Below are 23887 nucleotides of genomic sequence, written 5' to 3'. Positions count from 1 at the left end.
TTACAAAATATAGGCTTTGGTGTAGTATCCAAACGTTATTCACTCAGCAAACACTAACAATTTAAAGTGATTTAGTGATTTCGTTCATTACGTCCAATGTGTGTGTGTGTGATTGTGTGTGCGTGCGTGTGTAAGTCGCGTCCGTCTTACCTAGATCACAAATAGTTCCAGTATATCCTCTACGACAGGAACACGTGTAAGAGTTGATACCATCGATACAAGTTCCTCCATTTCTGCAGGGTTCGGGAGAGCATTCGTTGATATCTAGTGTTTGCAATAGATAAATTACGATTACATTTAAAGTCAGCGAATCTTGTATAATCTTCATTCGTCAACAACCAGTTAATCTACTTACCACTGGTCTAATTGTCATTCAACCCATTTACGAATTTGTCTCATTTACAGTTAGGCTATACACACTCCATCTATTTGGTCTAACACTACTTAGTCTATAATGGTTGCATCATAACTGTTTATGAAACAAAATTTCATTTGACAAAGAATAAAATATTAAGCAGACGATGAGTAAATATAAAAGTTGGGCATTAGACTGAATTAAAATTACATAAATTGAGTGTTAGACCTAGAGTAGTGTCGTTGAAACGGCAATTAAACCGAAACGATAGTGGACTAAATGTGTAAAGCCCATATTTTGGTTAACAGACCAATAACCTGTAGACCAGGTGAATATGCATTATTGAATAAGGGATCGTGATAAATCTTATAAATATTAGAACTTTCAGACGTTACGTGAAATTTCGAAAATACTACCGATGGCTGAAAGCTTAAATACAGTATGATCACAAAACTCCCTTGCGGTATAAAACGCATCGGTATTTAACTTAACAGGGACTTCGTTTGGCAGGAAACATGCAGTTCAATCGGCTTCCGACAAAGGAAGGTTGCAGAATAAAATCAAACCCGGGTCTTCCAAGAGTTGCTTAACGGAAGCAGAATTAAGACAGCTTGTCAATTTCTCAAATTATTCAACACAGTGAAAAACATTGTCAAATGTTTGGATATATTGACTATTTTTAACAGGTGACAGTCACTGTGACTAATTATATAGAGGTCGCACTTTTAAAAGTAAGAGTCACTGTGACTAATTATATATAAGTCGCACATAGTTACATGAATGATTAACACTTTGCAACCTATTTTGTTCTTCTTCGGTGGGGTTTAGTTGGATTACTTACTAGTCTCGCACGTGCTTCCAATGAAACCTGCAGCACAAGTGCATTGATCAGGGCTGGAACAAACTCCACCATTCTCGCATGCTATCGAGCCACATATAGCTAGAGGATGATAGGAAAAAAAAGGTCTAAAATTCATCACTGACTACTAACACCTGTATTTAAGGAGAAAACTTCTGAGTCGCGTAATTGTGAGGCAAGAGATTGAGACCAGAGTTTCCTGCAGGGTTGTAGATCCAGATTCATTATTTGGTTTGGCATACGTGAACATTTAATGAGCATTTCCTAACCTGTCGGTTTATTTGCATACCTGTGCACATTATTGCATAGCATTGTGATGCTGTATTGACGAAATGTATATTGCAAGTCGTTTATGAATTAAGGATTTGACAAAGTTATTACCCTTTTATATTGTCCTCGAATATAGGGCCAGTTGAATTTATCATAAACACGTTTTTTTGTGTTTTATTAGTGGGGATATCTCGAATGGAAAGATGATGATTAACAAAAGGTATCACCAAATGGGCCCAAGTAGAAATCACGCTTGATGACACCAGCCTGAAGGGGTATGGGTTACGAACGGGTTGCAGTACGCAACATCCATATCACATTGCTCAATCTATTTCATTTATCATGTTGAAATTTGAAGCAATGATTCAGAACTCCCCACCTCGTAAGCAGGACCTGAGGAGTATTTTATGAAACAATTTTCTTATACTTATTTTTTTCTGAGCCAATCAGAAACAAGGATTTCATGACATATAACTATTGTCAGTGAAAATGACTACTTAATGTCGCAGTCACAACAAATAATCAACCCCAGACCGATCAAAACTAGTACGTTATTACAAATGGCATTTAATCGACCGGTTAGGAATCGGTTATGGTGCGTTTGACCGTTTCATAAGCGAAATAAAAAATCATACTTACATGCTGTACACGTATCACCAGTGAATCCATGGGAGCATACACAAGTAAAACTATTATCGCCATCAACACAAAATCCATTGTTAGCACAAGAGGTAGGAGTACAATCATCGATGTCTGATTGGGAAGAATGAAGGTTAGTGAGAATACGTTGGATTGTAAAATGGTTATTTGGATCCCAATCAGATGATTGGCTCAATTCAATCACGTGACCGGTCACTCTTTTCAATTACATGTAAGAGAAAAATTATCCTATGACTAGTAGTCTGGTACTAATTACTGTTCCATGGACAGGTCGTGGTTTTCAGGTGAGCATAATTCACCAAAAATATCAAGGATCCACATCACTATCTTATAAAACAAATAATACACAATATTTTACTTGGGCGTTAGAATAATTACACACATTTGTTGCTTTTGAAACAGTGAAAAACGCTCTTGGTTTATACATGGGCCATGTAAAACTGTCTAAAGGTAACTCGTGCGTACTGCTACCCTCGATGATAAGAATGTGTTAGCAAATTTGGAAAGTAAGCATATTGGGAAGACCGTGGTTTAACATTTTATAGTACAAAACAAATGTTTTGTTATTCCCACACTCTCAATGATATACATGTAGTTTCTAAAACAATTCTCAATATATTTGACGTGTGATATTCAAAGCGTACCTGCAATACCCAAACTACCAATAACGAAAACAACAGGACCACCACATTTTTCAGAAACGTCACAGAACCACTGTGAGGTTTTAACTGTCCACATTTCCGGTACTCAGATATTTCAAATAACATATTCCTGCCAGGAGCTTAATTACTACACATTTATACTATGGATGGAATTTGAAACAATGTCCTCCGACCTGAATGGTGAAAGTAAGAGCCATCGAACCACTAAGCCTGCAAAGCAGATACCTGATTTATCGCTGACGTATACCCCCCCAAAAATAATGATAATGAAATGAAATAGATAAAGCCATTAAAATAGAAATAAGTATAACTTATACATGATGACATAAACGAATAAAATGTAATAAGCGATATACAAAATTGTATAACGTAATAAATGATAAAAAACAAACCTTAAACAATTTGTTGTTTCACGTGCGAGCTCAAAATATTGCACGACTTGGGAATCGCGTTCTCAAACGTATTGATAAAGGTAATAATTAAAATGATAATGATAATAACAGTAACAACAATTATAGTAATAATCATCATCTTATCATCATTCTAATAACTATTTTCATTACAATAATGATAATAACGACGGTAACAGGAGTAACATGAAGGAAAGAAGAATTATATTAATGATGTAGATGAATATTAAAAATAGAGAATGAAGATATTATTGATAAAGGTACTTACTATTCTGACAAAGATCTCCATAGAAACCAGTTGGACAATCACAAAGCTGTCCTGTCGTAGTACAAGTTCCTCCATTTTGACAATTAGACTGATCACATTGAACTATTAATTGAAAAATATAACTAAGCATTAATATATATTTTTTTCGTCTCTGATTCGGGGAGCTTTACGAATCAGGAACGAATAGGTCCGGAATCAGAGTTGATTCCAGGAATGTGCAGGGCCATTGTAGAGGCGCAAAAAGATGAGGTCTTCAACATACCTACCAACCCTGAAGCATAGAGCACCCTCGCCCAGCAGTTTGAACAGAGATGGAATATCCCCCATGCAATTAGTGCTTTGGATGGAAAGCACATGGTCATTAAGAAGCAAGCAAACACAGGCAGTATCTACCACAACTGCAAGGGGTTCTTCTCTACACCATTGCTAGCGCTGGTAGATGCAGGGTACAAGTTCATCTCGATTGAGCTGGAAGGTAAAGAACACATGTCTAACTCCCAGATATTTATAGACTCTCAGCTCTTCAAATGCGTAGAAGATGGATCCATAGGGCTGCCCCCCACCATGCCCTCTCCCTGGAGAAATCAGCCTGATATTCCCTACTTCATCCCGGGTGAGGATGCTTTTGCCCTGAAGAGCTACATGATAAAGCCATACAGTAGAAGAGGGATGACAGATGAACAGAGGATCTGCAACTACAGGATATCAAAGGGGAGTAGAGTGGTGGAGAATGCCTTTGGCACACTAGCGTACCTATGGGGGACTGCCCCCCTGACGAGTCACAACCCATGCAAGGGTTGTGACTCGTATCTCTGCCTCCCCTGACGAGGAACCAGTTGCCCCCTACTTTGAAGTTGAAAACCTTTTTTTTTTTGCTTGTCAATTTTTCTTCTGGTTCGAAATCTTTTATTTGTGGTTGAAGTCCTTTTTTGGGGGGCTTGTCAATTTTTTTTTTCTGGTACGAAATCCTTTATTTGTGGTTGAAGTCCTTTTTTTGGCTTGTCAAATTTTTGGGCCGACGATTTTGCCCCCCCCTGTGGAAGATCCTAGGTACGCTACTGCTTTGGCATCATAGCCAATAGGTTCCGGTGCCTGTTGGGAACACTGGAACAGAAGGTAGATAACGTCAGAGATTTGGTGGAGACTGCTGTGGTGCTCCACAACCTGCTGACGAAGAGGGTGGCGCTGGCAGCCAATGCGGTGGACCACGAAGATGAAAAGCACAACTTCGCACCAGGGGCCATGGAGAAATGGACCTCAACGGGAAGATATTCCACAACCACCTGCAAGGGGGAACCTCGCTGCTGTGGATGCCAGACATCAGAGAGATCATATCAGAGAATACTTCGTCTCTCCAGCGGGTGCTGTTGACTGGCAACAAAGAATGGCTGGGGTGGTACTTCCTGATTGAGTTAAGAAAGGAGTGGCTCAGATATCGTCAGTACCAGATGATGAAGACAAAGACTTTTGTGTCTGGAAATAAGAACATTCTCCAATATGCACACGTTGTTTATTTTTAATATAAGTTTTAAATAATTTTTGTGTTATCTGTACTTGTGAAAATGTTATCATTATTATTGATGTTATTGTTATTGTTATTTCATCTGCTTGTAAAAATATGATATAAAATATAATACAATATATTGACTTAATTGATTTTTTACCCTTGAAAAATCAGATGATACTACTATTGTAAATCAGAAGTGAAAATTTTTAGGAATCAAGAAACAGAATTTGAAATTTAGATATGCGCGATAAAAGATCTTTAAAATAAGCAATTTTTCGTTAAATTGATTATTACAAATTATTACAAATTGATTTTCTTACTAATTTAAAAAATTATTAAGAAAATCAATTTTCTATGTGAGATAACTAACCCTTATTGTAACATAGAAAATAAAACAAAGGAAATCAAATACAAAACATTATGAAAAAAAAAATGAAATATAATAAAAATATAAATAGAAAAAAACTTTGTGGATAACTTAAAGTTTTCAACAGAGTTTTTCTATTTATTTTTTAATTCTATTGCCCTTTCTATTTTATTATGTCTTATACAGGGTGTCCCATAAAAATGCCCGGTACACTTCCTGTCGTTTTTTGTTTCATTATTTTTTGATTCATTGAAGAGACCAACTCTTCATTTAGTAACTGATCCAAAAATACCAAAATCACATTCAGTGGTTTTTGTGTTATAATACTTCTTGCAAAGGTTTGTAAGCGGTAAAAATCAGGCTTAACGAATCCTTAACTGTAGGGCCAATGGGTAATTTATCAAATGTGGGGTCACCGCTTTGAACCAAGCTCTCTTAAACTCTGATAAGCTTTCCTACGACTTTGTTAAGCTTTGCAACGCTTTGATAAGCTTTAATACGCTCTCCCCGCTTTACACAATCCGTGACAGTTCGTTTCAAATGTTTAAACAGTTTAAGATTTTTGGCGCTCTTGCCGAATGTCCCGAATTGCTCAAAGCTTTCTCATGCTCTATTACGGTCTTTACCCTTTAATTAAGCTTTGTTACGCTTTGCCGCCGCTTTGCACGCCGCTTTAAAGCGCCATTGGTGTGAACCTAGCAGAATCAAACCGACTACCATCCGAATACATCCTCAATGTGGGCAGATTCCTACCTCTTCGTATCATTCGGGAAGAAACGGTCCGAATCATCTGGCCAAATAGATGCGAATGTGACGAATAGAGCCGTATCTACCAAGAATGCCCCGAATACCTCTCGAATCACCCCCGAATGAAGAGCATAATAATATGCCAGAATACGGACGAACATGCCGAATAATAGCCGAATACGTCGAGTGAGCAGCCAGAATGTCCCGAATAGCCTAACGGATATATGAGAAATTAATAAACACGCGTTTCGGAAATATTCCGATTTGATTTGGGCCCGATTCGGAAGATTCTGGCTCTTTGAGAAATTCGATGGCGTATTCGGCCATATTCGTCCCCATGTGGGTCAACATTCGGGTCTTCATTCGGCTTTATTCTTGATGCTGAAAATGTTGTGTAACCCTAGCTTTACAGAAAAACTCGGAATGGCATTAAGTGACAATCATATGGAATTCATTATTCTCTTCAGGGGCGTAAGCTCGGGGTGCACTGTGTACAACTGCACCCTCCCTCTGAGGTAGAGGAGTTCCGAAATTGGCAAGCAAAACAAAATTTGTACCCCTTCTTCTGCTTTCAACAGCTGATTTTCCAAACTTTAGTTCCACCTGCCCATGCTCAAAAGAGCCTACTCCTTTGCTTTTACAGAGTCACATTCGGCTATGCATATGCCTTGTACAGATGGAGGTTGCAACTAGTAACCCACGTAAGAAAATGGCTGTAAATAAAGCACAGATTTTAAACAATTGTCAAATAAAGAGGAGTTCAAAATACACCGAGCCCTTGGATAACAGAGACCAACATTGAGAGACGGAGTGTTTTCCATTGTAACATAGCCTGCATCTATGAAACATGGGAGAGGCGTTTACACACAACGCACTGGCTTCAGTCATCCGCCCGGGATGGACTCGAACACGCGTTACCGACTGAGCAAAATATCCCTGTCTCTCATTTGGCCTGCCTGTATTTGTAAAGTTGTATACAGAGTAGTTGCCAAATAGAAATTAAATTATGTTAGGCTTTTGGCAGAGAGATTATTCTGTGATAAATAATGAAATAACTATATACATGAATGTATATCACTTTCAGTTCATTATTCTGAGGATAAAGATTATAAAATAAAACAACAAAATAATTATATAGAAAGACAACGGTAAAACATAGGAAACAGACACAAATAGAAAAATGAAAATATCGAGAGGAATAAAATAAACAGAACTTGCAATTAATTGCCTCTCATCTAATGACTTATTAAAATTGTCAAAAAAGCAACCAAATACTTAAACAATTTGATAAATATCTAACTGAATAACAAAATGAATAGATAAATATACAACTGAATAAATAAATGAATGAACAAATACATATATCAATAAAAAATAAAGTGAAGGAATAAGGGAATGAAAAAGCGAAATATGTTGTTTGGTCTTACCAGTTGAGGATAAGAAGGTTCCTTCCAGTGTTAGCCCGTTAGCTGTTAAGACCCGAGTAATATTGCTGGACAATTCCCCAATACTCAAAGCCAGCTGATCTGCAGTGTCTTGATTATCAGCAGGCACTTCAAGTTCCATATCACCAATCACACTACCTGGGGTAAACGCAGTGGTAATGCAACTGGGATCCATAGTAAAACTTAACGTGTCCTTGACAAAATTGATTAGCTGTGAGAGAAATGAGGGGAAATTTCAAATCAAAGAACGAGTTTTAGTGTACCTCTCACAAAAATGCTTTACTTAGATTCAACATTTTTGAATTTGATTTGATAAATCACCTGAAAGTTTGCATGCTGTGTTTCCAAATATTTTCCCTAAACTTGTGTAATTAACTTTTCTTCCTCCTCTTATCTTTCATATACTTCCTCCTCTCCTTGCTTTTTCTTCGTTTTTTGCGCCACTATTACGAAGGGGGAGGGGCAGCTTTGGCCCCCTTTGACCCACCGATGGAATATCTAAACGTTTGACATTAAGTCAAATGTAAAAGAAATAAGGACTTGGGTAGTCAGTCTCTGTTCCCTCTGAATGTTACTTCTGATTTTGCTGTTCTAAGGAACCAAGAAACACTTGCATAGTTTCATTTTAGAGGCCGATATCCGATTGCTATGAATTATTTAGTTTCACGCTAATTTAATTTCAAGCTAATTTAATTTTTCTCTTTTTATTTCTTTCCATCCTACTCCTACTATTTCTCTCTCTCCCTATTCTTTCCTATATACTGACCTCCTGACTCCTATGCTACTGTTATAAAGGGAATGTGTAAACTTTGCTTTAATTCTGGCAGGAGAGAATAGATTGCTCCACTATTTAATTGAACCTATCCCTTTGTCACCTCGTTCACGGCTACATTTATTATACGTTAAATGTTTTTATCATGTGTTTTTGTTTGTCTCGGTATCTGCAGCTCTGAATTCCCTAAAAACGCATACCATATATTTCTGCTACTTACATATGTTCAATATTATTCGGTACGGTACATGTATGTCGTATTTATCATGATGTTTATGTACACTGAGATATATACATCCTTACACATCCATGATGAGTTTGTGTAACATTCTTCCTTTTTTAGCATTGGATGATAATGATTTTTATTCAGCTTTCCAAACTTATGTTCATACACCTACTCATGGATCCTGTGGGAATTTTGCCCAAAATGCATTTGATCAGCTAATGGCAGATGATCTTAATACCAACTCATTAAACTTTGAATTTACCCCACATGATGATGAATTATTAATATATAAACAAGATTCAAAATATTACACTGACAATATGTTTTTTGTCAAGATTGAAAATAAAATGAATAAATTATGCATATTCCACACAAATATCGGAAGTATGAACAAAAATTTTGAAAAGCTGAATATATTTTTACAACGAAGTAAACATGAATGTTTTGCCATAGGTATAACAGAAACATGGATGTGTGATTCTTACCGCCCTCTTTATTCTCTACAAGGGTATAATTTGTTCACAAATAACAGGATGGAAAAGAGAGGAGGTGGATTAGCTTTGTATGTTTTGAACAACGTAGAATGCGAGATAAAACATGAATTGAATTTTATGAATCATAATATTGAAACTTTATTTGTAGAGATTTCTATTCCTGGCAAGAGAAATATCATTATTGGAGTAGTGTACAGACCACCACAGTCTAAAACTACTGATTTCCTTGCCGAAATGCAATCTATTTTGTCTAACTGCATATTACTTTCGAAGTCATGTATATTAATGGGTGACTTTAATGCGGATCTTTTGCAACATGAATCTTGTGCGTTTGTTATGGACTTTTTAAATATTATGAACTCGTTCTCCTTATCTCCACTTATAACAAAACCTACAAGAACTACTGAACATTCTAAAACACTAATCGACAACATCTTTTGTAATCTTACTCCCCCTCCTGAAGCGGGAATTATTCTTACAGACTTTTCTGACCACTTTTCAATATTTGCTCTCTTCTCTTTATTAAATAAAAATAGGCAAAATGAGTACTTTTTTCGTAAAATCACTCCAGAAAATACAAATCGATTCAAGAATAGCTTATCCACTGTTGACTGGTCAGAAGTTTTAACCGAAGAGGATGTAAATGAGTCTTATGAAAAATTTATGAATACACTCATGTTGTCATATGAGAATAATTTTCCATTAATCAAACGCACAAATTCAAATTACAAAAGAACTCCCCGCATGCCTTGGGTCAGCTTGTCATTGTTAAAGTCAATAAATAGAAAAAATAGGTTATTCTATAAATATAAATCTAATCCAACACATAAAAATCGTATAAAATACACGAGGTACAGAAATACGCTTACCAGTTTAATTCGTCATGTAAAGAAAGAGTATTATTGTGCTCAATTTGTTAATTGCAATTCCGATATAAAAGGAACATGGAAAACTATAAAGAAGGTACTTAATCTCAGCTCCTCGAACTCTTGTAATTTATCAAAAATCAAGCATTGTGGAACGATTATTGAAGATAAACAATGTATTGCCGAAACATTCAACGATTTTTTGTCCTCTGTAGGTTCAAATCTAGCACAATCTGTTCCGAATGCACAAAGGTCGTTTCATGATTTTATGCCAGGCTTTAATCCATTTTCAAGGTTATGTTGCCCATCGACAAGAAAGAAATAACTGATATTGTTCATAATTTAAAAAATAAGAAAAGCCCTGGCTTTGATAATCTTACGAATGAACTGATCAAAACCATTATCGGTAAAATCGTTGTACCGTTAAATCATATATTCAACATGTCAATTTTACAAGGTATCATACCAGATAAAAAGAAGATTGCGAAGGTGATACCTATCTTTAAGAAAGGAGATCCACTTGAGTGTCATAATTATAGACCAATTTCTCTCCTAACTGCTTTTTCAAAAATTTTAGAAAGACTGGTATATAAACGTACAATAGATTTTTTCATACGCTATGAAATTTTATCTGATAATCAATTTGGATTTCGAGAAATCTAGTAACCTGTGTGCCCCTGTTCTTTGTAACGTTCTCTGTTTTCGTCCTTGTCCAGTTTCTGTAACTTTCTCCGAGCTCAGCTCTATTTTTTCTATAATTATTTGTAGCTATCAATGATTACACATAAATTATTTGTTAAGGGCCTATCCACAACAAGCTTTTGCTTTACTTTAGGTCCATCCACTTAGAATCTGCTTTTATATTGTAATTATGCATACTATTTTGGAATGAGTTGTATGTTTTTCTTTGTATTTTGATTGATTTGTTGAAAATAAATGAAATGAAATGAAAAAATGAAATAAATAAAATAAACATATTATTTTGTTAGATTTTTGCATAGGAGTTAAGTATGGTCAACACATTTTGGTTATTGTGACCCGCCACCCAAAACCAACAGTAAGTAGCAAAGAAAGGCTATTTGTAATTACATGTAAGTAAAATCATAATCTGCTCTGAAAACGGTAAACTTAGAAAAATGAAACTTTCTGAGATTTTTTTTAAATTCATACTGTCAACATCTGATTATACATCGAGATACCAGAATTTGTTGGCGCAAGATTTTGCAGACTTCTTGGAAGATTCATTGAGATCGCGCAGTAAGAAAATCTCATGCTTATACGCCAACCCCGAACTTCAAAACTTGTTTTTTCCTCATTTCTAATCTCTCGCTGCATTCCTTCTATAGTCAATTAAAGGTTAAGTCCACCTAAAAAAAATGATGATTTGAATCAATAGAGAAAAATCAGACAAGCACAATGCTGAAAATTTCATCAAAATCGGATGTAAAATAAGAAAGTTATGACATTTCAAAGTTTTGATTAATTTCAACAAAATAGTTATGAACGAGCCAGTTACATCCAAATGAGAGAGTCGATGATGTCACTCACTCACTATTTCTTTTGTTTTTTATTGTTTGAATTATACAATATTTCAATTTTTACGAATTTGACGATTAGGACCTCCTTCCCTGAAGCACAAAATGTGAAAATAATGGAATTCCACGTGTTCAGGGAGGAATGAAACTTCATTTCACATGACAATGACGAGAAAATAAAAATATTTCATATTTCATATAATAAAATACAAAAGAAATAGTGAGTGATGTCATCAACTCTCTCATTTGGATGTAACTGGCTCGTTCATATAACTATTTTGTTGAAAATAAGCGAAACTTTAAAATGCCATAACTTTCTTATTTTACATCCGATTTTGATGAAATTTTCAGTGTTATGCTTGTTGAATTTTTCTCTTTTTATTCAAATCAAGTTTTTGTTTGAGTGGACTTGTCCTTTAAGTACTTGTATGGGTTATTGTCGATTCCTTTTGTAAAGTTATATACTATTTCAAAGATTAGAATGTACATTTTCAAGCTACTAAAAACCCCAAAATTCATTTTGATCGACCCATAATTGGTTGGCGGGTCACGATTACAAATTTGTTTCGCAGTTTTAGGCACTGCATGTATATAGGAAAGGGAGCTGAAGGGTTGAAAGAGAATTACGTGGGATACTTACCACAGCACAGTATTGAAGTTCCAATTCAATGAATAAGGCTGATGACCTATTGGTTAGTTGGGCGCTGTATACCAAGGTTTCACCATTCAGCTTTGCCCCTTCTAAAATCACTGACACTGTACTCGTAGCCACATTGCTAACGTTGGGCAGAGCTGGTAAAACATTAAATTCAACACAGGGACTATTTAATAAAGACTTGTCAATTCAGCCCGGGTAGTCCAGGATAGAAGAGGTATAACCTTGTTTTTTCATATATACAATATTTTTTTAATGGTTTCTTGTCAATTCGAGGGTGCTGATTACGAATCTGAATGATGCCACTCGTGTAACCTTGATCATTTTCCGCAAATTGGCAAAATCCAATATGGCCGCCAAAATATGCATATACCTATGAATATCATAAAATTGCCAGCAAATTGGCTATAAAATGTATGTAATTGTGTTGCAGGAGTGAAATACTATCTGAAAAACACATTTTTGACAAAATATTGATTTCTTCATATTCAAAATGACCTCTGTATACCCTATTATGTACAATATAAATAGGGATTTTTTTTCACCAAAAAATTATCACTATAAACTGTCAGTAATTTTGATCTATTGACGAACTTATATATGAAAATCTTCAATGCTAAAATAATATATCATTTATTATGTCATGTATGTAAAAATTGGTGTATTTAACATTCAAATTAGCTGCCACTGGCCCAAATAGTATTTTTTTATGGCAAGGGGCCAACAAAAAATCGCAAGAGTGAGCGTGCACTAAAATGAATATTATTAAGAGAAACGAATGGAATACTGACTAAAAACACAATTACTAAAGAAATATATTATTTATTATGCCATGTATGTGATAAAATAAATGCTGTATTTTGATGTTAAAAATGGCCGCCAAATTCCTTAACAGTATTATGTACAATGATAAAGAGGACCAAAGAAATCACAGGAGTGAGCGCTGAAATGCATTTATTTGTGATGAATAAATGGGATACTGTCTGAAAAAACATTATTTTAACGAAATATATCATTCAGTTTTTAAGTTTGTGTTAAATACTGTATTTTGACTTTCAAAATGGCCGCCATAGACATTGATTGTATTATGTACAATGCGAACTAGGAAATAAATTTTCACACGAGTGAGCACCATAAATACACGTAATTGTGATCAATGTGTAAAATATTGTAGTATGCATTTGAGTACCTACTCTTGGGAATTTCTTTTGTCCCCATTAACATTGCACATAACATAATGGTTAGTTTCGGTCATGTTCGCACATTTGGTTTACGTAGCAGACGATGTAGTATACTTACGCATACCCTATTGCAAATCAAAATCAATTTCGGACTCGATATTTGCTTCCTCAAACTGTAACTATATTATAAATATCAGAGGCAAGCTTTATAGTACAAGAACATTGTTACTTTCAACATTAAATGTGTTAATTAAATTTGTTTGGACTGTATTATTGTTTCAAATGAAAAATGTCTAGGAACGGAAACTATCATACGTTAGTCACGCGACGTTGTACATAGAAATATGCAATGTTCTGCCTGCTCGATCTCAAAGTTTGGGAGAAAAATAAGATATAACAATTATACCAGTCATAACTATTATACACCAAACTGTAGGTAATCTATTTAGCATTGGGATGACAATCAATCTCGACCTTTTTGACCCTTAGGGATACTCCAGTGGGAAAACAAAGGTGCCAGTGTATCGAAAATATGGGTTGTGAACATGGACACTTTCGAATGAATAGCGAGACGTAAATAGTAAATTAATTGTAATAATATTAACATCAAATTAATGGAATTGGATAATATTTTTACACTATTATTAATCTGGTGTGAGATTATTAATTGTTATAAAGATAAACCCGGATTTCTGGAATATTACGTTAATGAAAACCACTGCTCCCTGTGTTGAAGCTGTGTGTGTGTGGACTTTCGGACACTCAAATACACGCGACTAACCATTATGTACTGTTAGGGCATTTTGTGTTTTTTTTAATATTAAAATGCTTCATTTATTACATACATGACATAACAAATTATGCATTTCATTAGCAATCATGTTTCCACCCATTATTTCACAAAAAAAAATTACAATTACTTGCATTTAGTGCTCACTTTTGTGAAATTTAGTTTTCCCCATTCATATTGTACATAATATGGAACACAGAGGTCTATGGCGGCCATTTTGAATACCTAGAAAATATTTTTTGTCAAAAATCGTTTTTTCAGAGAGCATTTTACTCCTGCAACACAAATACATACATTTGTAACCAATGTGCGGGCAATGTTATGAATTTCATGGGTAATTGCATGTTTTTGCGACCATATTGGATTTTGCCAATTTGCGGAAAACGCTCAAGGTTACATATGTGACATCATTCAGATTCGTAATCAGCACCCTCGAATTGACAAGAAACCATCAAAAAATATTGTATATATGAAAACAAGGTTTGGTCAATTTTCTATGGGGCCTATCCTGGACTTCCATTGACGAGTGGATACCATGCGCGACTATGGGGTCTCGAAAAGCACCCTAAACAAGTATTTCCCATATTCTGAAAAAGCAACCAATAACAAGTATTGGCGTGTGAAACCCTACCCTGAGCAAATATTGGAAAGAAACAATAATCTTGGCAAGTATTCCCAAAATTCACAAGTAGAGCGATATTTTAATTGATATGTCACGGATGTCGGTCTTGCGTCGGTCGTCGGTTTTACCTTTACCTACATCATTGGGCTTAGTACGGCTACACCTCGCGCAAATAGTACTCTAAACGAGTCGTTTTGACTGTTGGGGAAAAAAGTACATCCTTTATAAAACATTCAATTTTTTATACCCTCGCAAATTTGACTCTAAACGCGTAGCTTTCCAAGCGAAATAGATACCCCTTTTTTCATTATTTTAGTGTTTTGACTCTTATTACGTTACGTAAGTAACGTGCCCTATCTTGAAAAATACTTCCCTTTTACGTACTTTTTTGGTCGCGCATGCTATCCACTCGTCAATGTAAGTGGCCCCCGGGGCACTTCAGTCTCACTTAAATTCCAGGTTTCGTGTGGTATGTAGCAAGCGGTCGAATTATGGATGTATAAATTGGTAAAAATCAAATCATCAGATAATTATTCCTTTCTGATTTTTTTTTCATGTAATCAAAGTCTAAATTTGTATGGTTGTTTTATTCCACGCGGTAGGATATTCAATTCAATTCACTTTATTCACATCCATTACAAGATATAAAATGTACAACTTATCGAGGCCAATCCCCCTTGGTTCCGCGCATTAGTTAAAAACATTTTATTGCATTTTATCCATATCCTGAGGGTAGATTTACAAAACAAAACGTCCTTTCAGTGCAGATTTAATTTTATCGACTTGCAAACCCTTCAATTGGTCAATATTCAGCATTTCACAGTGGCGGATCCAGAGGGGGGCGCCCCGGGCGCGCGCCCCCCTATTTTCGCCGGATTTTTTTTTTTTTTTTTTTTGATGGTTATATTTACTGGATTGGTACAATGTAGTCAATTTCAAGGGCTAGATCTAGTCAAAACTATATTTTAACTTACGCTCATGGCCTTTGTGTTCGCACAAATGCACCTCTGTCATACTGTATTGCAATATGTAAATTCCGGAATTCCAGGGCGCGCAAGTCGATTGGTTGGAAAGTTGCACCACTTGTAATCGGGAGTTGTAGTGCAGTGACCAGTGTGAAGATGTTGGATTGGATATCATTTTTTCCCGAAATTTTGTGTTTTTTGTAACATGCGTTTGTCCGTCTTTATGGCAAATACATGTAAATTGTAAGTCACAGTGTCAACGATGCGAACGATAATGTCTATCTCCGAGATTATTCTTCACTCAAAGATGAAGCCCTATATCGGGCGCCACGTGCGCAGCATTATCATTCTGCCTTGGTCATGTACGTTTTCACTGAAATGTGTAGGTCAGACATATTTGTATTTAATGTAAACTAACTTTTACACTTTCTGGTAGATTCAGAGGCATATTATCCAGGGCGCCCCAACTAAGTTTCGCCGAAGCAATCATTCCAACGAATTATCAAGGAGCAAAATTGTATATTCTCAATCACCAGTCGACCCCACTCCGCGTTTGCTGTGTATAGGCAGCTATATGTCAGCGTAAGGAGCGAAGATTTTATGTGACGGGGGGGGGGGGGGGGGGGGGGGGAGAATAGGAGAATAAAAATACTTTCGTGCTGGGAAAACGTCTCGAGATCACATTGTGTATTGTTAAAAAGTAGAAATTGTGACATTAACCCCCCCCCCTTACCCCATTTTTAATGTTTGATAATCTATAGGTTTGCTGATTACAATATATCTTTAAAAAAAAATTGCCAGCAAAATCGAAAACGTAAACAATAAAAATGATGAGAATCCCCTTAAGAAGCATTATATTACTTTGAGGTTGTGCAGAATGACTGGATTATTGAAGATGATTTGAAAATAATACGAGGGAAAAGGTTGATTACCAGAAGATGATGTCGTTTTTTTCTGTAGTTTGTAACAATTTACTGTGCATTTTGGGGAAAAAAGAACCAAATTTTATGCATGTTGCCATACGACTAAACAATTCTCGTTTGAAACACACAATGTAAATACACAAATGACAATAAACAGAATGGATTATTCGGAACTTATCGATTACAAGTCTCAGTTTCGTATCATTTAAATTTGACATTTCAATCACACGATGCAAGCAAGTGAAGAGCCTTTGCCAAATGTATGTTTTGAATGACCGCTTATACGGTGTGTGACTGGAAACCAGCTCCTAAATGAGTCAGTATGTGTCTTTTATTCATGAAGTTACAGTGATTTAAGTGTGCATTTTTCTTCTAAAGGTGCTCTCAAAATACGACTTTTGGACATGATTTTTTGAAAAAGTCCTTGCCGTGGGAGGGGGGTATCCCCCTCCCACATCCTCCCCCCGCTCGGTCGCTTCGCTCCCTCGCCGCTGGCGCCCCCCTATTTCAAAATCCTGGATCCGCCCCAGCATTTCAGAGGCATATTCAATGCCCTTTGACATTTCGTCATCACTCTTCGCCAAGAATCCACGGGTCACCATTCAAGATGAGCTCATGAATATTCAATATGACGTCATAGCAGCCCGCGCTCTCATTGGATGATTTTCATCGACCAGCTTTTGGTCGGTATATTGATAAAAACAATAAAATAAGAAAAGAAAGTCGGTGAAATTCGGCCCAGATGTCAAGAGGCCCTGTCTCGCTGCGCTCTGCTTCGCTCTCTCCCTTGCTTCGCCATGTTCGCTCGGAAACAGCGTGAAAATATTTTCACACTGTGGACACCTCGACGGTGGGACTGTTTAAAGCGTGTTCACATGGTCGACAATGTGAATATGTGATTCACACTGTTGAAAAATTAAAATTTAACAGTGTGAAGGTGATTTTACATTGTGTTCCACACTGTGGTACACACAATATGGGACAGTTTTCTTTCAAGTAGCCCCCCTATAATCCTCCTAAGTTTGGTATCATAGCCAAATTATGAATTGGGTTTTATGAAAAAGTAATAACATATCTGTAGTCATACCAGTGCAAGAATGTAGGTCTGTTAACACGAAACCACTGTTGCAAATGCAGGTGTAATTTCCAATGAGATTAAAGCATCGGCCATCGGTACAGAGACTCGAATCAAGAGCACACTCGTCAATATCTAAGAAGTAAACAACGAAACTGATGAACGATTATGAAAATAAATGAATATATGATCACAATTATAATAATAATAATGATCAAAATATCAAAACTTATCAATGTTTGATAAATTATAGCAGAAGTCATTATTATTATCGTAATCATAATACTGATATTGACCATAAAAGTGTTGCCATAGCTTATTCTGTCTTTAAACAACTGATAATTTTTGGTTTTACCTTTAGGGGGCGTATGGGGGAACACAATCGTATTTCCCCTACAAATTGTATTTGGGAACAAGTTCATGCCCCTGATGTGATCTTACCGTTACACGAGGAAAGTGGATCAGGAGACAAGATGCTATTATCACAACTGAGCTCTAGATATGATGCTGAATCAAAGGAATAGCCAGGGTTACAGGTTACGTTGAATGTTTCACCGTGGTCGACTGGAACATTCGCCGAATAATCCGATAAAGGTACTGTTACCATGCAATTCTCTGAAGAGTGATAATAAGCAAGAGGGAGAGAGAAGAAAAAGTAGCACATATAGAAATCGATGGGATGAAAGGTTAGTGATCGACTGATGTACGCTATATACAGTACGTATCAAAAAAAGTTTACACTTTGAAAAAGCCCTGGGAATGAAAAAATATACAACATATGGGTAAATTTTTCACATATAATTTTGGGTTTGGGTCTCATCTATCCAATGAAAGTAAAAGTTTTATCAGAATGTTGCGCTTGAATGAGCGCTGTCCATTTCTGTAAAGATCGCAGAAATCTGTTTGCGCAGAAATGCTCATTTTCACGCTGTGTCAAGGGGGATGGGCGAAATCAAACTTGCTCTGCGAAACATTTCTCATACATTTCCCTTGCACTTTTAGTCAATTGAAATAAAACGGACACATTCAAGCATTCTGTAACAATTTTGCCACCCAAATTGAAATTTCAACACTTAGTAAGCACAAGCTTTACCATTTTTGTGCCAGCTGGATCTGAGGACATAACTGAATCTGAACAAGAGTTTATATCAGACATCTCCAGCATTTTTTCACGAAATTTATATCATTGAAAGTGGGTTAACGATTCATTTTTCATTTAATACTTATTTCTCCACACATTTTCCAAGCTCGAAACTGATTAACAAAATGAAAATAAAGCCTAAGCCATTTCATGTAAATCACAGCTCAGCGTAAAGCAAATATCGTCACGATGGCCTCGGTGTGTGGGGGAGTGGGGTGGGGCGCAACGCACACTTTAAAGTGTTTCTGGGCAAGGAAACAAGTCAAAAAGGTTAAAAGATATCTTTAAATCAATTTTACTTGCTAAATTCCACTTTTTCTTCATGTTTAAGTTCTACTTTTATTCGCATAAGTATTTCAAAATTCTGCGCAAATCATTTTTCACTAACTTTTCAAAAATAAGTGGTGCTCACTCAAGCGGAAATATTTTTCGACAGTTATATCGTCATTTGCTTTAATAGATCTGTACTAATGTTAAAATGTGTAAAAATCTTCAGAATATTACAAATGTATAATTTTACAGGATTTTTTCAAAGTGTAAACTTTTTTGATACGCACTGTATAGTTTACTGACAACCATTTTAGCGGTGAGAAAATGTAATGAGAAAACGTTTTGGAATTTAAAATAACAATTTTACCATGCCAAGAAAATTAATAACATTGAACTGAAAACAATCTTTAAAGCATATCGTTGTTTAAACTAAAACATTTGAATACGTTTATTAAATAAAACTGGGTGCTAAACTGGAATAGGATTTTAATGGATTTATTTAAATCTACAAATGTTCAAGTATATTAAATTCTAAAAATATTGTTATTTAGACCTATTAAAGGTATCAAAGGAGCCTAGGGTTGCAAAGGGCTGGAAATTGTCAGGAAATTTGGAAAACTTCCATGGAAAATGTTGGGAATTTTCAGCTGCCGGAATTTTGAAAATTTCGATTTGATCTATTTATTTTCGTTTCACAATAATTGTACATAATTATGATAAATATAACATAACAAGGTCGAAAATAATGCAAGACATAATAAAATATGTACAACATAATCTAAGATTTAAGGAACACAATTCAACAAATAAAGTTACCTAAGATGACATTTGTATTTAAAAGTAAAACGGAGGCTCTTGCCGAAAAAGCAAAGCTTATACAAAAGGCAAGCCCCTAACTTAGTTTCATTGCAAAATTACAACAAAGAAATAATGGGTCGTAATGATATATATAACCTTTGTTTAAGAATGAATACAAACAATTATTGTGCACTTCACACAAAAAGAGGAACCGATAGATCGAGTGAAAAATATTTTGTTTTAAAAAATAGAAATGCAGTGTACATTACGTAAAAAGAAAGCGGACAGCGGGAGCAGGTACTTTGGCTAATTGCAATTTTAAGAAGAAAAAAGTAATAACAAACAATATACATGTATATGTATATAATATGAGCGCATGTTATACACATATACACAAAAGCCGAGTATAATTAAACCAGTTATTCAGCTTGGCCTGTTTGCAAAATTAACATTTTTTCAGTTTGCGTTTAAATACATGTATATTTACATTAGGGGATTCTTTGAAGTCTTGAGGCAGAGAGTTCCAGTAGGCAGGCCCGGAGAACAACAAATGAATTCTTTGCAAATAAAGTTCTTGTTTAAGGAAGGTGATAATAATGTGGAGCGTTGTGGCCCAGTGGATTAGTCTTCGGACTTTGAAACAGAGGGTCGAGGGTTCGAATCCCAGCCGTGGCGTAATTTCCTTCAGCAAGAAACTGATCCACAATGTGCTGCACTCAACTCAGGTGAGGTAAATGGGTACCGGTAGGAAGTAATTCCTTGAAAAGGTGTGTGCGCTATGAACGCCTAGCTTAGCCGGGTAATATAGGAGCGCCTTGAGCACCTAACAAGGTGGATATGTGCGCAATATAAATACCCTATATTATTATTATTATCAATATTGTCGTTGTCTTGTTGTGTAGCAGTGTACGGATGCATTTTTACAGAACATACATGTATTTGAGAAGTAGCGGGGAGATCATCCTTGCTTAATTTGAACAAAAATTGACTAAGTTCGAAAAAATATATGTCACTTTGAGAATGTTATTTTCAGAAAATAAGATATCAGTGTGAGATCTAAAGAGTGTTTGAAAAATAATTCTTAGAGCTTTTTTTCTGGAGAAGTAATCTTCTATTTAGTTGTGTTTGTATTGCACATCCCCAGGCAATTATTCCGTAATTAATATATGGTAAAATAAGGGTGTAGTATAATGTAAAAAAAGTGCGAGAAGGGAAAAAATGTTTGAGTTTATTAATAATTCCAATGTTTCTCGAAATTTCTTAACATAATACTATCGATATGAGGCTTCCAGGATAATTTGTTGTCAATAAGGACACCCGAGAATGTGGTAGTGGAATCAAAGAATTTTATTTGTATTTATGTATTTTTGTGTATTTTAAAGAGGTGTAAAATAAATGAATCTGAATCTGAAATCTGAATTAAGAACGAAATTATCAAAGAAAATACTGTTTGGTAGAGTATTGATTTTATTACTAAAAAGCATGTACTTTGTCTTCTGGCGATTAAAGGGGAAGTTCACCCTAAAGAAAACTTTGTTGTAAAAATAGCAGAAAAAATAATAAAAAATATTGGTGAAGGTTTGAGGAAAATCCGTTAAAGAGTAAGAAAGTTATTAGAGTTCAAAGGTTTGGATTTGTGACGTCATAAACGAGCAGCTGCCATGTGTTATGTAATATAAAATGCATGAATTTCAAATTTTGTATGGTTCCTGATGACTTAATATTGTTTTCTATTCATGATCGGGTGTGAAATGATTTGTCTATTGATAAACAAAAGGTACAGTGAAAACCATTTTCAATTTTCTGAGAAAATGACATTTCATTGATTTTTTACCATTCGCTATGTGGGAATGCTGCTCGCATATGACGTCACAAATCAAATAATTGAAATTCTAATATCTTCTTAATTACTTGATGAATCTTCCTCAAACCTTTGGCAACATTTTTTATTATTTTTTCTGCTATTTTTACAATAAACTTTTTGTCAGGGTGAACTTCCCCTTTAAGCGAAAGTTTGTTGGCCTTGATCCAGTCTGTCACATTTGTTATTTCAGAATTTTGGATTCTAACGAGTTGGTTAATATCATCATGGGAAAAGAAAATATTGGAGTCGTCAGCAAAAAGTATAAATGAATGTAAATTTGATGTGTTTTTGGTATCACTGATTTAAGTAATAACAAGAGTTTCGGGAATGGAATTCAACATGAAAAAATAAAACATAGCGAACAATATTTCTTCATTTTTCTGTAATTGTCAAGGGTTTTACATTTAAGAACCTGCCTTCCACTTACCATTACATTGGTACCTGTTAAAGGACAAGTCCAACCAACAAAAAGTTTATTTCAATAAAAAGAGAAAAATCCAAAAAACAACACTGAAAATTTCATCAAAATCGGATGTAAAATAAGAAATTATGACATGTTAAAGTTTCGCTTAATTTCACAAAACACTTATATGCACATCCTGGTCGGTATGCAAATGAGGAGACGGATGATATTAACCACTCACTATTTCTTTCGTATTTTATTATATGAAATGTGAAATATTCCTATTTTCTCCTCATTGTCAAGTGAAACAACAACAATTCCTCCCTTAACATTTGGAATTAGCATTGTTTTATACTATATGGTTCAGTCAAGTTGGTCCATATATTGTCAAATTTGTAAAAAATGAAATAATGTATAATGCAAACAAGAAAAAACAAAATAAATAGTGAGGGACATCATCTACTGTCTCATTTGCATGTCACTGAGTTGTGCATATCACTTTTTTTAAAAAAAAAGCGAAACTTCAAAATGTCATAACTTTCTAATTTTACATCCGATTTTGCTGTGGTGGACTTTATCTTTAGTAGAACATTGCCCCCTCCATGGTGAATGCAGGCACAGACCCGTATTGAAACTTTGATCCACGAATGGGTCTTCATACAAGACAAGCACAAATACGTCTTTCTGGCGGAAATATTCACTACTGAATGATACACGCCGTATGGGCTATAACAACAACATTCTGTTAAACATAACAAGAGGTGACTTCTATCCATAAGTCATTGGCAGGGACCTTAGGCTGCATATTCAGACCTTAAGTGAGTAGTTTGCACAACAGACTAATCCCCCAGCTGTTAAGGCATTGGCTGAGTCTTTGAGAGATGGGAAAACTGAGGTCCAGGAACCTACAGGCCCGTATTCTGATAGCAGGTTTAACTTAAACCCAGGTTTAAAGTTGTGGTTTGAGTATGGACAGCCAATTGTTACATAAATCACTTACAGTAGAGATATCATACTTCAGCTTATTTGGTTCTCAAGCCATTCATAAGTGTCTAGGAAGTATAATAGATGATTGTCTTCACCATCTATGAATCAGGAAAGAGCAAAGTAAACATAAGAAACATACAACTTAATACAAATTTTGATACTTTTGGCTTCCCATACTTAAACCACAACTTTAAACCTGAGTTTAAGTTAAACCTGCTATCAGAATACGGGCCACAATGTTTAATTCTCATTTATTTCTGAGATTTCTTCCACCACCCCCCAAAAACAAAAACAAAAGGGGAATAGAAATATAATGGAAGACCTCTGCCAGTCTTGCCTGCATTGTGAAATTTCATAGCAGCAATGCTGACTTTGAAAAACAACTAAGATAAATAATTTTCACAAAGTGAGAACAAGAATGGATTAATTAAGTTTGTTGACATTAAATGACCTTTGACCTTGATTGAGAAACTTATATTGATTTTATATCGTTTGCGATATCAATTGACAATCTCATATCAGTTTCATTAAAATTGTTCCAGTATTTTAAAAATAATGAACAAAATATTTATTCCTAACAGGGTTAATTAAACTAAAATAAACTTTGAGCTTTGACCAGTAATTATACTTTTAAAATTAATACCGCCAAAAGTACCAAGTTTTCACTTATGCTATGCAGGAGTAAATGATAAATAAAGTAATAATAACGCTAATAATTATAATATTGATTCTCATCATCTGCAACAAGATCAGAATATCCTAAAGGCATC

General features: G+C 35.3%; 1 protein-coding gene across 1 annotated transcript in view; it reads right to left on the bottom strand.

Moving 5' to 3' along the window:
• Positions 1-23887, bottom strand: part of LOC121421337 (fibropellin-1-like) — a 78250-nt gene that overhangs the window by 13196 nt on the left and 41167 nt on the right. The window contains exons 12-19 of the mRNA XM_041616024.1: positions 18096-18269; positions 17667-17789; positions 12084-12235; positions 7533-7761; positions 3485-3586; positions 2124-2237; positions 1197-1295; positions 151-264 (exon numbers count right to left, since the gene is read on the bottom strand). Of these exons, the coding sequence (XP_041471958.1) occupies positions 151-264; positions 1197-1295; positions 2124-2237; positions 3485-3586; positions 7533-7761; positions 12084-12235; positions 17667-17789; positions 18096-18269 (1107 nt within the window). The remainder of the gene's footprint in view (positions 1-150; positions 265-1196; positions 1296-2123; positions 2238-3484; positions 3587-7532; positions 7762-12083; positions 12236-17666; positions 17790-18095; positions 18270-23887) is intronic.

The sequence above is a fragment of the Lytechinus variegatus genome, chromosome 9 (assembly GCF_018143015.1).
Source record: "Lytechinus variegatus isolate NC3 chromosome 9, Lvar_3.0, whole genome shotgun sequence".
Classification (NCBI taxonomy): domain Eukaryota; kingdom Metazoa; phylum Echinodermata; class Echinoidea; order Temnopleuroida; family Toxopneustidae; genus Lytechinus; species Lytechinus variegatus.
This window is presented reverse-complemented; position numbering and strand designations above follow the sequence as displayed.